A 14,542-nucleotide genomic window follows, 5' to 3' on the forward strand; every position below is an offset into this window, starting at 1 on the left:
ATGGCACTATGCTTTGAGTCCCAGGCCTGAGCTAGAGCCAGAGCTAGAGCTGCCACATCAGGTAAGTGGAAGAGGGAGCAGGCACAAAGGTGAGATCAAGTGGCTGTGGAGGACAGGCACTGGCAGGGAAGGTAAGTGGCAAGGGGGACATGTGCCAAAAGATGCAGTTTTCTGGGGGAAACAAGTAGCACAGGAGTTGCTTTCCCAGCTTCTTACCCTCCTACCACTGCTTTCCCTGCCACAAATTTAAGACAATCCTGTAATAATTGGATTCTATACATGAAAATTGTTAACACATTTATAATTTTCCATATATAGATCTAACTATTAAGAGGTCATCTTAATTTTGAAGTAATCTTGGATTTGGGTAAATATAGTACATGCCTATACATTTTATGTATTTTGTAATTTTCAGCACTAATTTTAGTTAGAATGTTTATATTCAAGAACCTAAGATTTACTTGGAAAGTGAGAAATGTGAGCTTGATTCTCATAAGGCCGTGAAGGGCCTAGAATATAAACTTCAAATTGCACACTTAAAGGTCAAATGATTTAACCAAATGGCTAATGGGCAAAAAGTGGGTAGAACCATCATCAACCATTACAACCCCATTCCAGAGAGGATGAGAGGTGCTGTGCTTAATACTGTTTTTAGTTAGATATACTGTTTCAGATGGGTCCCACCCACTTGGATGCTTTGGTATTGGGTGACAGAGGTGCCTATCTCTGTACACCTGAGACAGAAGCAAGCTCCACAGAGGATCAGGACTTTAGATATACCTTGGGCCTAGCATTTCCCATTGGCTCACTGTGGGCACTTTTTTCCACCTTTGGGAGGAGCCTAGATCTCCCCACTCACTTGTAGGGATCCTAGGTGCCTAATTCTGTTGTGTTAAACCACCCTTCTAGGGCAAGGTGCCCAAATTTTAGGCACTGTGATGCCTAAGGAAGGCACACATTTGATTGGGATCTTACTCTGAGTCCTGAGCCCCATTTCGGCAAACAACTAAATTTTACATATGTGAGGTAAATGAAGAGTGCACAACACATAGTCCACTGGAGTAATCCCAGTGGTCCACTATATTCTACTAAAGTGCTTTTATTTAAATGGAAAAAGACTTGAAAAGCAGATCGGAAAGTATTGTGTCCTCACTGTGGTGATTTGATATTCCATTATTCCACTAGTACAAGTGCAGATTAACATGTAACAAAATACAAATTTCCTATGAGAAATAAACAGTTTAGAACAATTGCACTCGGATGTTTAAGCATTTGCCAATGTTCCATAAGACTGAACATAACTCAAGTAACAGACCAGTTTATTGCTTTTTGGGCATACCTGATGCTCTGAATCCATCTTGTGGTGTATTTCCCTTGCATACTGAGCATCACTGGTGAGCTTCTGTCTTTCCCTCTCTTTATACATTACAGTAAGTTAATCAGAACCTGCATAAAAAAACATTTTTTCCTTAAAGATAAAAATCATCTTATTTCTTCAGGTTTATGCTCTGCCTGCCTCTTTCTACATATGTTAATTGCTAGCAGTTAGGAAGCAAAGATGGTCCTGCCTAAAAAAAGTCCTGCCTTAGTGCTGACACCTGTACAGCCTTCACTAACTAATTAAAAACTCTGTAATTACAGAGTAACCAAATGCTAAATGAATTTGCTATGGTCATTATCAGGAAATCAGAAGCAATGAGATCTAGTAGTTTAGAAGACAGAAACTAGGAATCTGATCAAAGTAAACTTTCATTAGTGTAGAGTATTGGATTAATCCAATATGTATTAAAGGCAGAAAACTTGTCTATTCTGAGCAATTGCTATTGACTAATGAGTATCTGTCAAATCTTTAATGACCTATATTATTATAGCTTGTTCCTGCAATGTGCTAGGTGCTTCCTGATGGCACACAAATATCCTTGATTGCCAGTGAGCTCAGTATCATTCAAGAGGTTCTCAGCACCTTCTATAGTTGAGCCATGGTATTTTATTGTTGTTTGAAATGTGTATCCAAGATCAGATCTATCATTAAAGGCAACTGCTTTCAGTGACTCCACTATCCTATCTGCCAGTGCAAGTCAGGATGACAGTCTCAGGAACTAGTGGGTACAATTCTAAAACAAGTAAAAGTGAATAGACTTGGGTGACTATATGAAATATCTGACACAATTTAACTCCACCTCAAGAAGCACAGCTAAGGAACCATTGGAAAGGAGGCTTCTTCATTTTCCATAAGTTGTGTCCTACCTCAGTTTGAAACGTAACCATACAGAATACCAAAATGAACAAAACTTTTACTATATCAAAATATAATAAATTGCTGTGAGACTTTTTTGTATTGCTAAGAAAGGCCTTTGTGCATACCTTGCTTGTTTAGAAAATAAGAAAAATTGTAGAGAACTTTTTTATTAGGTACCTTAATACATGTCTGGAGACAGAGGCACTTCCTGTAGCAGCAGTATTACCACAAAAATATATAAAAATATAAACAGTTTAAAAATATGTATATCCTGAAAATAAATGAAAAGACAGAATACCAAACACAGAGGTATTGGAGCATGTAGGATTGGCACACTTAAAAACTACTAGTGAAAAGAGGAGGTTGCAATGGATTGACCATCCCATGAGAATGGGAGGACACTGTATCCCCAAGAATATTTTGTATAGTGAGCTTCAAGGTGCGTTTAGAAAGTGAGGTTGCCCTCTATAGTAGTACCACAATATGTGCAGAAATTATATGAAGTCATTCAACAGCAATGTACAAAACTAGGAGGAGCACACAAAATCCTGTGTAACCTAGAGCAGGGATGAGCAATATATGGTCTGAAGGCCAGATTCAGCCTGTCAGGCCATTTTATCTGGCCTGTGGGGCCCCTAAAAAGTTTAGAAAATTACTACTAATCTACCCCTGACTACCTGTCAAAGAGGACAGGAGCCAGGTGCCGTAGGACCCAGAGGAAGCCACAAGCAGGACTAAGCAGCTGCAGAAGCAAGACCTGCCTGGCCCTGTCTAGCAGAGGGTTCTGGCCTAAGACCGTGGGGCTTTTCCTGCCTCCCTGCTCTGGAGGGAAATTCAGATAAGAGGTGGGGGGAGGCAGGGGAGGACCACAGGCAATTGCCCCAGTCCTTAGAGTAGGGCTGAGCCAGCTGCTGCAGTCCTAGTGCTGCAGCTGGGAACCACATGGTGCTGGAGTGGCCAACATGGGGTTGGAGAGGAGCTGCAGCAGCCGTGGGCAGGGAAGGGGTGAAAGCAATAGTAGGCACATGGGAAGGGGCAGCAAGCAGGTGCACGGAGCACAGCAACAGCTGGGTGCAAGTGTGGGGTTCATACCAGTGCACTAGAGCTAGGGCCAGCACAGGCCTAGAGTGGGGCAGCTGGAGCATGGGGCCCAGGCTGGCAGGGGCTCTGAAGCCAGGCCAGGTCCCCCTCTCCCTGCTGGCGCAGCCTGGCATGGCTCCATAGAGCCCCTGCTGGCCCCCATCCTGTGCTCTTGATGCCCCACTCCTGGGCCCCCCTGGTGCTGACCCCAGTGCACTGACATGGTCCTGTGCTCCCACCCAGCTGTTGCTGTGCTCTGTACGCCTGCTCACCCCCACTTGCCCCTGCCTGCTGCAACCATTTGCCTACTGCTGCCACCACTCCTCTTCACCCCCTGCCTGCCACTGCAGCACCACATGGTTCCTGGCTACAGCACTGGGCCACAGAATGCAGCAGAAGCTGCCCTGGCCCCTTCAATTCTTGCCTGGCTCCATGTGGTGCCAGCCAGCTGGTCCAGCTCCTTCTGCATCCTGCAGTCTTGGCCATGCAGCTGGGATGGGGTGCTGGAGCAGTGAGTAGGGGGGAGGGGGGAATGGGGAAGCTGCAGAAGGGCAGTGGTGGCAGGTGGAGGGGGAAATGGCTGCAAGCAGGAGCAAGGGGCCGTGCCGGTGCCCCAGGTCTGCAAGCAGCAGGAGCATGAGCCCAGGCTTAGAGAAGTGCTGGGGGGTGGGGGGACTCTGCCTGCCACAGGGAGGCTGTGAGCAAATCCTCTCCCTCCACACATTCATACCCACCCACACCACATATCCACACACCCACACCCACATACTCCCCCATCCCACATACACACACAACCCCCACACCTATCCACTCCCCCCACAAACCCCACACACATATCCACACACACACAAACCTATACCCAGCCACCCTCCCCTCTCTATAAAAGAATAAGACTTCATTTTAAGTTATTATGCAATCACCTCTATGTACACTACACAAATGCATATAAATCAGGACAAAAAAGTTTTTAAAATGAAATTAATGAATGTTGTAGTAGATTTTTTTTTTTCTTTTTAGAATGTAATTTGGTATTTTCCTGGTTCCAAGATGGCAAACTCTTGTTGAAAGGAGTACCTTGTGGGTGGGGGGGCAAAGGGAGGGACTTCTGGTGGCAAAGGTCAGGGGTTAGGAGGTGGGACTTCTAGTCCCAAAATGGCAAATGGGGGTGGGGCACCTGTCAATGGGTGGGGCTACCCTTGTGGCCCTCAATGGCTTGCCAAAACTTGGTAAGCAGCCCTCCACCCAAGATAATTGCCTGCCCCTGACCTAGAGGGAACATCTGGCACTGGGTACAGCTCAACATGAAGAAGCTTTCTTCCAGAGGATGGAAGCAAAGGAAGAAAGAAGAAAGCAGCATGCTGTAAACTGCGACTCCAACTCAGACAACATAAGGATTTGCAAAACTTGTAACAAGCTGTGCTGTTTTCAAATTGAACCCATTTGTGCCTGACAAGCCCATTAGGCATCCAACTAGATCTCTTACATGGACATCATAATCCAGGTTGCCTACTATATATAGTGTGAACAAGAGAAAGATGTTTACCTTATTGTTAAAACTATTTTCATTTTTTTAATGCCTCACTTGCAACCTTAGCATTCCATAAACATAGGAAGGGAAGAGTTAAGGAAAGGCCTTGGCCTTGGCCTTTCCTTCTCCTACTCAATGCTAAGGAACAGTTAAGTGTACAGGGGAGAGCAGGCTGTGCCTTCTAACAGGCTGCTTGGAGATAGCTTGTCTCCAAGATGTAGTCATTCCTGATCTTCCCCTTTGGCAGGTTAGCTCTGCCTCTGGAGGCCCCGTTCCAGTTTTATTGGCACAATCCTGCTTTTTAATATGACTTATTTTAGGATTCCTAAATTTCCTGGTTTTTCATTTGAAACTACTGATTTTGTTTATAAGTTTTTCATGTACAGAGGACACTGAATAATAAAAGGACTCTATCTGGACTGGAGTTTCCTGGAAGCTTACTGGTGTCACTGTCAAGATTGTCCCTCCTATAAATCCTATTTCAAACTGCAGGTTCCCTGAAGGTTGTTACAGTAAGCATAGAGACACTTTATTAAAAAATTACTGCTGTATGAATGAAAAATGATTTCTGTAGTCCTCTTTTACCTTAATCAGGTACTGAACATGCTTTATGCCGACCATTATTCAAGGCTGAAGCCTATTATAACAGGTCAGATGACAACACTATAATATGAACACAAAGATGACTCAGCCTTATTAGAACAAAACCCCTGCTCTGGCCCTTCTAAGAAGGTTGGTTAGAAACAGATGGGCACCTTTGGTCCTTCAGGACCCTCATTTCTGTCTTCACCCGAAACAGAAATCCCCGGGGCAACTCTTTATGGTTTTGAAGCACAGTCTCAGATAGTCATATCATCTGTAAGCAACTGCAGCATTGCATTTGCAGAAATTCCTGATTTCAGATTAATTTGATGTTCCTATTTTAAAAATATAATAATCTTAGCTCTACTGTACCTCACTGCTACTTGGGGTAACTTAAAGACACACTAATCTTTTCCTAACCTGCTAGGGTCAAACAAGGTCTACTAGAGCTCTTCTCCTAGCCCTGGCTGGCACATTTTAGCTTATTCTTTAAAAAAATAAATTGGTCAGCCTGGAAGTATGAAAAACATAATCCAAAGGAAAAAGTTGCTGAAAATATCACTGAAATAGGAGTCTACTGAATCTAAACTACAGCAGTTGCTGTCACTGCTGCTAAGGAAGTCTTAATCTCTAATTTATATTAATCATAGAGGAGAAAATAGGTTTAATTTAGAATTCAAACAAGATAAAAAATCATGTCTGGTGGTTCTGGAAAAATAATTTCAAAGGGAAGAGAACAATCTTACTACAGTAGCGCCTAAAGCCCCCACCTGAAACTGGAACTTCATTGCACTAAATGGACAGGACAAACAGTAAGAGAGAAACAGATTTACAAAGTGGAAAAGTAACTTGCCCAAAGTCACACACAGGAGGTCAGTGGCAGAACCAGGGAAAGACCCTGGTTTCCTGCTTCCCACTGTAATGCAGAGCACCTTCATCTAATACCTCATGTGAGGAAGGTTATTTTTTCATGTGATCTGCCACTTTAAAAGTGTTCTGCAGCTGTGCATGTGTCACGGCATGACTGTAGAGCACTTTCAGGGGCCCAATCATGTGAAAATGTAACTTGTGTAAGTGTGCTAAGAGTCAGGTGGCAACCTCCATTAACACCTGCCTTGCTGCCAAACCTATTTAGCATCTGTCAAGAAAAGAGAAAATAACATTTTCCTTAGCTAGGTTCAACTAAGAAGATGGATAATAGTCAATAATTTGAAATGTGATATTTGAAAATGTCAGAAGCATGAGAAGGATAATAGACCTAAATTTAGTTAATGAAAACTAAAGCTACCTCTTTTCTGAAAAGAGGTGACAGATATCATCAGATTAAAAAGGGTGAACAAATAAATGTTTAGTCTAGATAATAAATTACATACCTACAAATCTTGCTCTGTGAAGGGTATAATTTACTTTTGTCTACATTTTGGGTCATTGATCACATACAATGAACACAGGGCACCTGTAAGAACATCTTAGTACAATCTATGCAAGCTGCACTCTCAAAATTCCTGTGATGTCATAATAACCTCATAATATGTACATATATTTTATTTCACTCATTTGTCAATAAACTATAATATAGCCTATGAAAAATACAGGTGAATATATATTGGTTTAGGTACCAGAAGACAAACAAAGAACACTATTGCAATGTATGGTACCCATGGGTGAATCTGGAATTTTGAAAAGAGGCTGCAGATAGTTTGATGTACCATCATATGTAACACACCACATTTTTTCCAGGTAAAAATAAACTAGAAGCTTTAATAGTATGCTAAGGGCCTAGGGCTACATTATTCAGTTTAAGTTTAAAGGAAAAATAAATATAACTTCATTGGACTCTATTAATTTTCTATATATATACCTAGAAGTGATCATCAATCAGCTTGTTTTCATTGTTTTTTGTCCTCCCCTGGGGGCCTTGGTGAACAGATGCTCCCCCAGGCCCTGATGTGTGCCCTTGGTATACTTATAGGCTGCCACCAAGTCCCTTCTGAGTCTTTTCTTCTCCAGGCTGAACAGTCCCGAGTCTTTCAGCCTCTCCTCATATGAGCTGGTCTCTAGGCCTCTAATCATGTGTGTGTTTGGACTCTCTCAAGCTTCTCCACATCCTTCCTGAAGTGCGGCACCCAGAACTGGATGCAGAACTCCAGCTGCAGTCTCACCAAGGCTGAGTAGAGAGGGAGCATGACATCCTTAGCCTTGCTCGAGATGCGTCAATATATGCATACCAGTGTTTGATTAGCTCTGCCAGGTACGACATTGCATTGGTGGCTCACAGTAGCAACATGTAGGGGCTGCACATGCACCCCCTGAGAGTGCTGGTGTATCCCTGACAGGCTGCATTCCCCGCTTAGGCGATGGGCGGGGGAGCAGGCGGAAGCACCGGTGCTGCCGCGCCCCCCCCCCCCCCCCCCCCCCGAGTGCCAGCCGGGGAACGGGAGTGCTGGATGAAGCACCACGGCCACTTCCGGTCAGCAAGATCGGCTGTGGGGGGAAGTCCCCCCCAGTTGCTGACTTGTCACCGGGGGGCACCAGTCGCCCATGGTGGCTCATGTTCATTTTGTTGTCTATCACAACACCCAGGTCTTGTTCAGATGTGATGCTAGCAAGTGTAGCAATGCTGAGCCTGCGTTGTGGATTATTTCTTCCCAAGTGGAGCACTTTACATTTCTCCATATTAAACAACATCTGGTTGAGGTCTGCCCACCTTGCAAGCCTGTCCAGGTTGGCCTGTATTGCTAGCCTGTCTTTGAGCATGACCACACTCCCCCATGGTGTGGTGTCATCAGCGAACTTTGCTAGTTTGCTTTTAATACCTGAATCCAAGTGGTTGATGAACATGTTGAATAGCACCGGTCCAAGTACTGAACCCTGAGGGATGCCACTGGTCACCCTCTGCCATCATGACTCAGTTCTGTCAATCAATACTCTCTGGGTCCTACCACAAAGCCAGTTACCTAGCCACCAGACCATAAAGTAGTTGAGGCCCCTTTTCCCCAATTTTTTCAAGAGGACTTTGTGGGATACCTGGTCAAAGGCCTTTTTGAAGTCCAGGTATATGACATCAACTTCATTTCCCCCATCCAGGTGGCGAATAACCTGATCATAGAAGAAAATGAGGTTAGTCTGGCATGACGTGCCCGTAACAAAGCCTTGTTGGCTATTCTTCAGAATACTGGCTTCTGCTAGCCTGTCTGTAATGAATTCTTTGATAATTTTCTCCAGGATTTTACCAGGGATTGAGGTCAAATTGATTGGCCTGTAATTTCCCAGGTCCTCTTTTCTCCCTTTCTTAAAGATAGGCACCATGCTGGCCTTCTTCCAATCTTCTGGGACCTCTCCCGAGCACCACGAGTCTTCAAATAACTTTGCCATTGGTTGTGCGATGACATTGGCCAGTTCTTTTAGGACCCTTGGGTGTAGTTCATCTGGTCCTGCTGACTTGTAGGTATTTAGCCTTTGTAGGTGCTCCCCCACAAGGCTGCCCTCATGCAGGACCTGGTCGATGTAGTCAATGGTAGAATCCAGCTAGGTGGTCTTGACCTCTTGGAGTAGGAGGCAGGGCGCATGCAGCATGGGCAGCTCCATGCACTGGGCCAGCACAGCAGGATCTGTCTACCCCTGCCTGGCATAGTCCAGAAGATCCCCGATATCAGTGATGTTGGCCAGGACCATCCTCCAGGCTGTGCACACAGGGCATCTCCATTGCTGGCACCACCAGCTGTGAGTTTTTCAGTAGGGGCTTAGTGAAGCAGTCAGTGCCCTGGGTGACCATGTCTGGGGACCTGGAGGTGGAGACCAGCCTCGAGGTCCTGGCAGAAATCCAGCAGCCCTTCCAGGTCCTGCTTGGAGAGCCCTTGCGAGCAGAAGAGCTTCCAGTCATAGTGGAACCCTCAAAGGCATGTCCTAAATGGCTCCATGGTGCATTGCTACCAACACTGTACAGTAGTCTCTGCAGGGCCTGCAGGTTGAAGATGTGGATCTGACTGTGGAGGCAGACCAGGCCCTGCTTGCCCTCCCACAAGAGGAGACTTAGGACTCCTACACAGATCCAGTGTTGTCCAGGCCAGAAGAACCCTAGCACTCATCACTGGAGCTGGATAAGAGCTCCGGGGGCATGGGCAGGGTGTTGAAGCAGTGCCTGACAGAGCCAGTCTAGCATCTGGCTTTTAGAGCACCAGTCCTGCCATCTTCTTGCACAGGAGGCACAGGAAGGGCTCAAGAGTGATGGCATAGAGTAGGCCTGACTGCGGGCATCCTCGACACAGTCCCTGCCTGAATGTGATGGGCTCCATCAGCATCCAGTTGAGCTTGACCACACATACAGCACCTGGAGAAACTGCACAAAACAGAGACTGAAGCCAAACACTTCAGCACACCTGTGAGGTACCCATAATCCACCCTGTCAAATGCCTTCTTCTGGCTGAGGGACAGGAGGGTCAATGACAGGCCTGCCCAGCATATAAACTCAAGGAGGTCCCGGACCTGGTACAAGTTATTGAAGATGGTCCTCCCCAGCACCATGTACGTCTAGTTGGGGTGGATCATGTCCGCTAGCACAGACTTCAGGCGCAGCAAGATGGCCTTCACTATCACCTTGTAGTCCATGCAAAGGAGGGAAGGACACCAGTTCCTCAAGTCATGGGGGTCTTCCTGCTTGGGCAAGAAGGTCAGCACAGCCCTCCTGCTTGACAGGGGGAGGTCCCCATTCCCTTTGGACTCGGCCCAGACTACAGCAAGGTCTGGGTCAAGGACATCCCAAAAGGCATAGAAGAACTCTGAAGTCAGCCCATCGATTCCTGGCACTTCGTTGGTGGGCATCAGACAGACGGTGCCTGAGAGCTCAGCCAGGGTGAGAGGAGCCTCCAGCTAGTCCCAGTGACCCACACTGAACTGTGGCAGTCTCTCCTGCAGGACCTGGTGGGCATTGGTGTTGATTGGGTTCAGTGAGAAGAGCTCTGGACAGAAAGCCTCACCCTTTCTTGCAGCTCACCAGGATCCATGAGGGGGATTTCATCATCCACCAAGAGGCAGGCAACGTACTTCTTGGCACCCTTCCTCTTCAGGATATAGAGGAAGCGAGAGCTGCAGTCCATCTCCTGTAGGAGCTGGATCTGTGAGCAGACAAATGCACCATGGGCATGGCAGTTATCCACAGCTTGGATCTTCTCCTGCTTCTCTTGACATTCTCCACAGAGGGATAGGTTGCCTAGGTTGGTGGACAAGTACCGCTCCAACGCTGGCACCTTCCTCTCGATCTGGTTCCTGGCTGCCTCCCTCTGCCAGCTGTGCCCCCAGGTGTATTTGTGGCAAAAGAAATGGACATACATCTTCCTCACATCCCACCGTCTTCTAGCCAAGGGAAGGCCAGCTATTGCTCATGCAAAGGCAGCCAGAACTCCTGGAAGGCTGCCACAAAGTCCACATCCTCTAGCAGGCTGTTGTTAAAGTGCAGTAAGCCAACCCCAAACATCTGGACTGCAGGATGACCCAACCATAGACAAGATGGTGGTTGCTGAAGAGGGCTGGCCTAATGCCAGAGGTATGGACTTGGGCGGTGTTCAGCACTGAGAGATAAATTTGATCCAACCAGGAGTGACACACCTGATCCTCCTTCACTCTCACAAAGGTGAAGGTCATGGTGTTATGCGGGTGGCAGGTGCACCAAACATCCACCAGGGAATGGCGGGAGAGCCCCCCTGAAGATGTTGGAAGCAGCCTGGCTTTACTCCTTGCCTTTGCAGTCCTACACCTTGAGAGTGACATTAAACACCCCATCAAGAACCAAGCACATGTGAAGGTTGAGAGTACCAAGGCAGGCGGCCACCTGCTGGTAGAACCAGGCCATCTCGAGTTGTACACAAGGCATAGATGTTCAGCAGGTTTAGAACAAGTGAGATGGAGCAGATGGCCCAGCACCACCTCAATGTCCCAGAGGATTTCTGGCTGCAGGCTCGGGGAGGACAGGATAGCCACCCCACACAATGCCTCTGTCAGGTGGCTGAAATACACCCTGTCTCCCCACTCCAGTTGCCAGCTGATTTCAGTGGCTGGAATCATGTGGATCTCCTGCAGGAAAAGCACAGAGGACACCCATTCCCAAAGGAAAGAGAGTGCCTGGCACCTGTGGAGACCCATCCTGGAGCTGCAGACATTGAGGGTCATTATGTTGAGTGACCTCATTGCTGGGGGGCATCAGCAGGCTCAGCAGAGGCCTCATAAGCAGCAACACCAGGCCCAGAGCCTAGTAGCAACCCTGCCACCCTCCCATAGACAGGGTATCATGGAAGCTGTGGACCTATGTGTTCCCAGCATTGCACCGTTTCAGCCCCTTGCCTTCCCCCACCAGCACCCTTATGATGTTAAGGATGCAGTGGAAGTCCATTCATTGGTCCCAAGCGAGCTGCACTCTGTTCCCAGAGAGCTGTGAGCACTCCCTCTCTAGGAACTTGAGCAGCTCCTTCTTGGAGACTGCTATGGTCAAGAGATCTATGGGCTCCACAGAGCCCATGGACTCCCAGTTATCCTCTTCCTGGCCCTGTGGTTCAGTGGGCTCCACCTGACTGCTGAGGGATTGGCTGTATCCCCCTCTTCCACTTCAGTGGAGGCAGGGTCCTGGTGGAGCACCATCTGCACCACATGGTCTGCTGTTTCCCCCAAGCCTGGCAGAGAGAGTGGTGCAGTCCCTTGGGGCAAGGGTGAGGTCAGCTCAGGGAGTGGCAGGGCAGAATACAGCAGGGGTCTGTGCAAGGTCCCTCTCAGGGTTGTTTTGTTTCTCGGAGGCCCCTGCTTCAACCCCCACTGTGTCAGGACCACAGGGTAGGGGTGGGATGGTTTCTGGGGTGTTTTGTGGAAGCGCTGGAGGAGGCCTCTCAGGTACTATGGTGGCATCATTAACCTCCCTGGAGTCTTAGGGAAGGGGATCTTCCCCACCAGGGTTTACTGGGGTGAGCCCCAGTGCTCCCACGTTCCCCAGATGTTCAGAGGCGGAGGGGCCTACTGCCAGACCCAACCCAGGGGTGGCCAAAGCCACTGTCCTGGTGCTCACAGTCTTGGGGGGCAAGTCATGGTGGCAGAGTAGTGGGTCTCCTCCAAGGATCCCTCTCCAGGATGGCATGGCTGTCCCACATTCTCCTCCATGGAGTCAGCTCTTTTAATTTTCCCTGGGGGTCAGGTGTCTGGTGCAACTCAGGGAGTGATAGGGATTTCTTTCAGTTCTGCCCTCCTCTTGGTGGGCTGGAGGGGGACTTCCTCCATATTGGAGTGTCTGAGCTGCACCTGGGCCTTCTGCTTTGCTTTGGCAATGGAGCGCTGCCCAAAGGGGACCAGCACCCACTCAGCCATGGGGTCATCCTTGGGTGAATCACCTTCAGGGCAATGGGGAGGCATGGGATTGGGGGGAGGAGAGGAGGGTGAGGTGGGATGGTTGCAGTGGAGGTGGGGTCAGGGGTAGGAGCATCCCGCTGCCTCCCCTCTTCTGCCTGTTACCCACCACCACCCTGGGAAGCCTACTGGTGGCTGAAGCGCAGGGTCTCCTGAGCTTGCAGGGGTCCTGGGTGCTGCAGCTAGGGTGCCAGAGGTGCCAGTGGTGAGGGCACCCCTCTCTCCAGTGGGGACCTGTCGTGCCCCCTGTTGGCCTAGGGGGCACTCCTGGTGCAGGTGCCTCAGTATGAAACCACTGAAAGTAGACTCAGTTGAGAGACCCTTGAAAGTGGACCCAAGGGCTGGGGCCAGGGGAGGGGAGACACACACAAGGGGATAGGGTAGGCTGGTTTGGTTAGCTGAAAAACAAACAGGAGGGCAGGGGAAGTGAGACACAGGACTCACCACAGAAGGGATCTAGAGAAGAGGACTGAGAGGAGCTTTAATAGTAGCCTTCAGCTACCTGAAGAGGGGTTCAAAAAAAGATGGAATTAGACTGTTCTCAATGGTGGCAGATGACAGAACAAAGAGCAATGATTTCAAGTTGCAGCAAGGGAAGTTTAGGTTAGACCAGTAGTTGTCAACCAGGGGGATTGCATACCCCTAGGGGTACTTAAAAGGGTCCTAGGGGGTACACAGAACTCTGCGTGTGTGCAGCCAGTCAGAAGTGCAACCTGGCCATGTGGAGAGCAGCAGGGTCTGGCTGGTAAGTATGTTGTAGGTCTGGGGCACGTGCCTCCAGATCTGTGTGCGGGGCAGGGTGGGCTGAGGCCAGGGCTGTACTGGGCTCTTCCCGGCAGGGCCTGGGCTGGGACAGGCTGTGTTCGTGCTGAGTGGCGGAGCTGGGAGGGCAGTTGGGGGTGGGGGCTACCACAAATTCTGAAATGACTGCAGCCCTCCCCCCCCCCCCCCACCCGGCGCCATAGCACTGCTCCCATAGGCCCCTGCAGTAAGAGAGGGAGTGGGGTTGGGGGTGAGGCTGGGGCTGAGCCTGGGGCTGGGTCAGGAGCATGGGACAGAGCCGCAAGCAGCTCATCTGGGGGGTATGGGGTGGGGGGCAGGTGGCAACTCCCACTGCTGCACACACCCTGGGAGGACATGGGGGGCATGTGCATGCGGGATGTGGCAGGCTATGGGCCGCTGTGGGCTGGGGCCGGAATAGCACCAGGAAGGGGGCCTGGGCGGGCTATGGAAAATTTTGGGGTGGCATCAGCCCCTCCCATAGCCCCCTCCAAATGCTGCCGCCACCCGCTCTGAGCGCAGCCCAGCCCCCCACCAGGAAGAGCCCAGTGCCCCAGCCCATAGCAGTAGCCTGCCCATCCCCCCCCCACAGATCTGGGGGCACATGCCCCCATGCCCTCCAAGGACACATGCAGCAGCAGGAGCTGCCCTCCCTCCTGCCCTCCAGATGAGCTGCTTGTGGCTCCATCCTGCGTCCCACCTCGGCTGAGCAGCGTCTGCCCCTGCCCCACTCCCTCCCCACTGCAGGGCCTCGATCTACACCCCTCCCCCCACCCCTTAAAAGCAAGAAAAAAATATAAAGGTGTACAACAAGGTGTACAACAGGTGAAACTTTGACACAGAGGTGGTACACTTGTTTAAAAAGGTTGAAAACCCCTGGGTTAGATATTAGAAAGAATTTTCTTACTAGGAGGGTAGTAAAACACTGGAACATGTTAACAGGAGAGGTG

General features: G+C 49.0%; 1 protein-coding gene across 1 annotated transcript in view; it reads right to left on the reverse strand.

Annotated features, from left to right (window-relative positions):
• MARCHF10 (membrane associated ring-CH-type finger 10) overlaps positions 1 to 14,542 on the reverse strand; it is a 116,172-nt gene that overhangs the window by 98,143 nt on the left and 3,487 nt on the right. Inside the window, exon 2 of the mRNA XM_059726839.1 lies at positions 1,340 to 1,446. Within this exon, the coding sequence (XP_059582822.1) occupies positions 1,340 to 1,426 (87 nt within the window). The 5' untranslated portion in view covers positions 1,427 to 1,446. The remainder of the gene's footprint in view (positions 1 to 1,339; positions 1,447 to 14,542) is intronic.

Source organism: Alligator mississippiensis, chromosome 4, assembly GCF_030867095.1.
Source record: "Alligator mississippiensis isolate rAllMis1 chromosome 4, rAllMis1, whole genome shotgun sequence".
In the NCBI taxonomy this organism is placed as follows: domain Eukaryota; kingdom Metazoa; phylum Chordata; order Crocodylia; family Alligatoridae; genus Alligator; species Alligator mississippiensis.